This window comes from Anneissia japonica, unplaced genomic scaffold, assembly GCF_011630105.1.
Source record: "Anneissia japonica isolate Jap-2015-1 unplaced genomic scaffold, ASM1163010v1 scaffold288292_len1863012_cov191, whole genome shotgun sequence".
NCBI classification, from domain to species: Eukaryota; Metazoa; Echinodermata; class Crinoidea; order Comatulida; family Comatulidae; genus Anneissia; species Anneissia japonica.
Window position 1 is genome coordinate 1,486,240 of NW_022688773.1, and position 4,247 is coordinate 1,490,486.

The 4,247-nt window shown below is 35.1% G+C and overlaps 1 protein-coding gene across 1 annotated transcript in view; it reads right to left on the minus strand.

Annotated features, from left to right (window-relative positions):
• Positions 1–270: 270 nt before the first annotated feature.
• The window catches only part of LOC117123409, a 51,242-nt gene continuing 47,265 nt past the window's right edge, over positions 271–4,247 (minus strand). Inside the window, exon 28 of the mRNA XM_033269315.1 lies at positions 271–3,290. Within this exon, the coding sequence (XP_033125206.1) occupies positions 2,243–3,290 (1,048 nt within the window). The 3' untranslated portion in view covers positions 271–2,242. The remainder of the gene's footprint in view (positions 3,291–4,247) is intronic.

Here is a 4,247-nt window from a genome sequence, read left to right on the forward strand (position 1 = left end):
ATTCTACCCATCATCGCCCACTTAGCAAGTCCTAGACTCGGACGTATAATTAAAGCATTAACAAAGAGCGCGATGGAATATATACCGTAAACAAACAGTAAGAGATACTACGGGTAAAAATAGCGATAAATTATCAACATGGCTGTTATACAGTATAATATTCCATTCGATGTTGTATCATTTATCAATCTGCGACACACAGCGAGCCTAATAATCCAAGACCACTTTTCAATGACGAAAGAAACATTACAGGTATTAATCATATGACGGTTTTATTTTCAATATACAGTATTTACAAATTCAATGAGAATGTTATCTGTCATTCTAGTCGACTTCCCAGTCGATGTACTAATACTAATATAACGACAGGTTATATACTACCTCCGTTTATTACAGTTCTTGTGCACGTAAGAGCGATAGTTTATGTGGGTACTGTAATTCGTTTGACCACAGCGCAAAGGAAATATTCTCGTGTCTTTCAGTTACCTCATCTATTGCTATAATAAAAAGGTTTTTCATAGTTCATCCTCATTTAACTTTGTATTAGCATAGAAAAAGTGAAGATTTATAAATAGTAACATAATACTGACAAGAAGAAAAAATTATTTATTTGAGAGAATTTGAGAGTCATGGGACTGGAAGGCATTCATCTTAATTTTTAGTTTGTAAAAACAAGCAAGAAGCGAAAACGTTCTTTTTTGTGCACGATTGTGTCAATAGGCCTAGGGTCTGTCACTGTTAGGCCATTTCATATGCTTTTTTAACTTCTTGTCATTGCGGATACATCGATAACTGTAAACGTAGTAATTGTGTCAATAAGTCGTCAAAACAGTCCGTCTTGGCTTTTTTTTTTATCATACAAATAAATATCATTCAATATACTTATTTCATTTTCAACGAACAAAAGAAATAACCCTAACCAGACGTCTAGATCACCGTAACATATAAGATTGAGGGATCGGAACGTGTTAGTTCTGAATATGATCAACCAGTTGCAAAAATGGCTCGATATGAATTCAAAAAGTATAACTGACCTAATGTTTTTATAATGCTGCACCAACAATAAAATTCGTCAATTTGATAAGCATATAACTTAAGGCTGTTCATAGCGGCGTTTTACATTTTTCGTAGGAACTCGAAACTAGAAACTCGTCGATTTTCTCCACGAGTACCTTTCTCTTTACATCGGCGGTCATTAGAAAACGCCGAAGTAAACACTACACACCATTTAAAAGGAAATAAATTAGTGTTAGGAATGAGTAAGTGTGTAGAGTGTATTGCTTCTACGCAGCTAGTTGTTTTCAAGATGTAATACACAGTTACGGGACAAAATACACTCTTCGGTGACTCAACGGCGTATTTGTAATATCGGCAATTAGACACCTCTACTAAGCACAAACAATCGTATAAAATCTCCCAAACAAATCGTAAGAAACTGAGCTGAATATTAGCTGGACGATCCATCATATTCGCGACCTGATGTAAACAAGAGATCACATTAAGTATCACTCGTTACTCGAGATTTTCTACAACGGTAGCTTTTATTACTCCGTCGATCGGCAACGATCGTGGCATTGTTTGTGTAACAGTCGAGAATTTATTGTCTTCCGTGGAATCACTGGGTACTGCCACGAACGTTGCCACGAACTCTGCCACAACACAAAGGCCAATAAGCACGTATATGAAAATAAACAAGAGTTCTTAATGGACAAGAGCTTGAATGATGAAGAAACTTTTTCATTAGTGATAAATATGTTAAAATGCATCTTTGGCGTAATGACTAAACGACGATGTCACAATTGCCATGGCATTCAAACCGGAATATATTTATCATTCTAGGAAGAAATCGGAAACTATCAACAAACATAATTAATGGGTTGACGAAGTATAACTTTCTAAGAATCTTGCCCAAAAATGAATGGAATATACTCCAATAGAGTAATATCACATTTGCATTTTATCTCCCAGGAGTTAAATGGAATCATAGGAAACCCAAAATCGTTTAGAAATTTAGAAAGGGGCGGAGCTATCGGCAAACTCTCGTCCAATGAATGTCCTACACTGGTTTGATTGACAATTTGTTTTTTTTCTGTTGCTGTTCCATACTAATTAATGATATCTGTTCTAGTTCTTCGGCTTTTCCATTATTTGTTGCTGATAAAATTTGATGGCTTTGAAAGGAAAAGTTTCCCACAGAGGAAAAAAAATAATATATTAAGATTATACTTGTTTTCTTAAACTTTCAGAAGTTAGATGGAGGAGGTGGAAATCCGAAAGTGTTACTGTCAATCTCTGCTAAGTAATCTGGAAGAGGAGGTGGGGGCGGAGGTATTGGTATATTGGTGTTCAATGAATGTCTTATACTGGCTTGACTGACAGTTTGGTTTTTCTGTTCTTGACCAATCTTAACTAATGGTATCTGCTCTCTGAATCGGTCCTTGGTTCTTGCATTTGTTTCTGGTAAACTTTGATGACTCCCTTCACCTCTAAATACACCTGGTGATTCTACTCTTGTCAAATTCTGGAAACTGGGAGAGTCAAGTATTTCGCAGCTACTGTGGTACTCATCCTCAAGTGTCCCGTGTGTGATGTCGGCAGCATCTTCATGACCATGTTCATCAATTTTGTAATTTGAATATTCAAAATTAATTCGCTCCAATTCTGAATGCTTTGAACTATTTGAGTCCTGGACATGGATCTGGTGATTCTTTCTAAAATGCGTTGTTGAATCTGAGTGAGCTTTCTGTCTGGAGTCAACACCGAATGCAGTGTCACCAGGTTCATTATGCGAACTGTGATGCGACCATGGTTCCATCAATGAATTATGGGAGTTATAATACTCTGCCCAATGACTTGATTGTTCATTGACATCATTAACTAGCAAAGCATTGTGGGAAGTATCTGAGGTATGTTGAACTTGGTGATCAGTTTCCTTGACACTAACTGAACTTCCTGGGAAATGCACATGATGGCTTTCCTGGTTACTATCTGTTTCAGATAATAATGACTGTTCACTCGGACTCTTTGACAACAGCTCTTTCGAACTACCACTCGATTTTAGTTTCTTCTTAGACATCCTCTTGCCCGATACACTTGAATTGCTATTTTTGCGAGACTTCCTCGACCTCTTGTCTGCATACTCGGACTTGGCGATCTCAGCTCTGAAAGCCAGCTCGTCTGCAGCACCTTTGATGGTGTCTTTAGCCATTTCCATGGTGTCTTCAACAGCCTCAGACAGACGGCGGAGGGCAACGTCTTGTGCAGACCCTCTACAGTTCCTGACAACAACTCTAGAAAAGTTAGTAAACAACAAGCACAATTAATTATTAATTCATGTGAACATTTATGTTTCTCAAAAGAATCTCTTTTACAGTCAGGCTGGCTACAGTTATACTTTCTGTCCCTTTGATTATTAATTAAAACTTGGTGTATTATTATTATTAAAATGATAAGATATAAATACACATAAGTTTTTAAAGCATGTTCCAGAAGGAAATATTTTGAGTTGGGGCACATATATAAACAAAAACACAAAAACCGGATAAAGGCAAATGGAGAAAATATATAGCACATAGAAAACGATAACTAAAACAACTTCACTGATAATATACTGATTATCATTCGTATTATTGTTGAGTTTTTGCATTATATCTTTGAGCTAATCAAGAACATGTTTTATTTATTTATTTTTTTTAATGGAAAAAAAAAACAATTTATCGGAACAAAAATAAAGAGCTAGTTGCCAAAACATATTGCAGACTCAACATTCAAAAAACCTTTAAAAATTCGAAATTTAATAACTTCTTGTTACATTGTTATGATTGTTAGAAATATTTGATGTTTTATTTATCTGTGTTTATATTTGCAGGCTTTTGTTGTTTGTGCATTGAATAATTATTTTGTTTTAATTGTTTGATTTAACCAATTTAGGTTATAATGGCTATATCAATCTCAAGAGCATAAGATTTGCAGAAATATTTGGGTTTTTTTATTTTTATATTTTTTTGTATCTGCAACCGAGGGCAGTCAAGCTTTTGATTAATGAAGTTATACCACTCTCTTTGCTCATAGAGAAAACATTTCTGTTGTAAGAAACCAACTATTCTATAAAATATTATCATCCAGGTGTTAACATAGCATTTTGAAAATCTTAGCATTTTTATCACATATTTGAATTGAAAAAGGGCAATTTAGCAGAGACTGAATTGGAAATAAATGTGTGAACAAGATTTGGACAGGCTTAACAC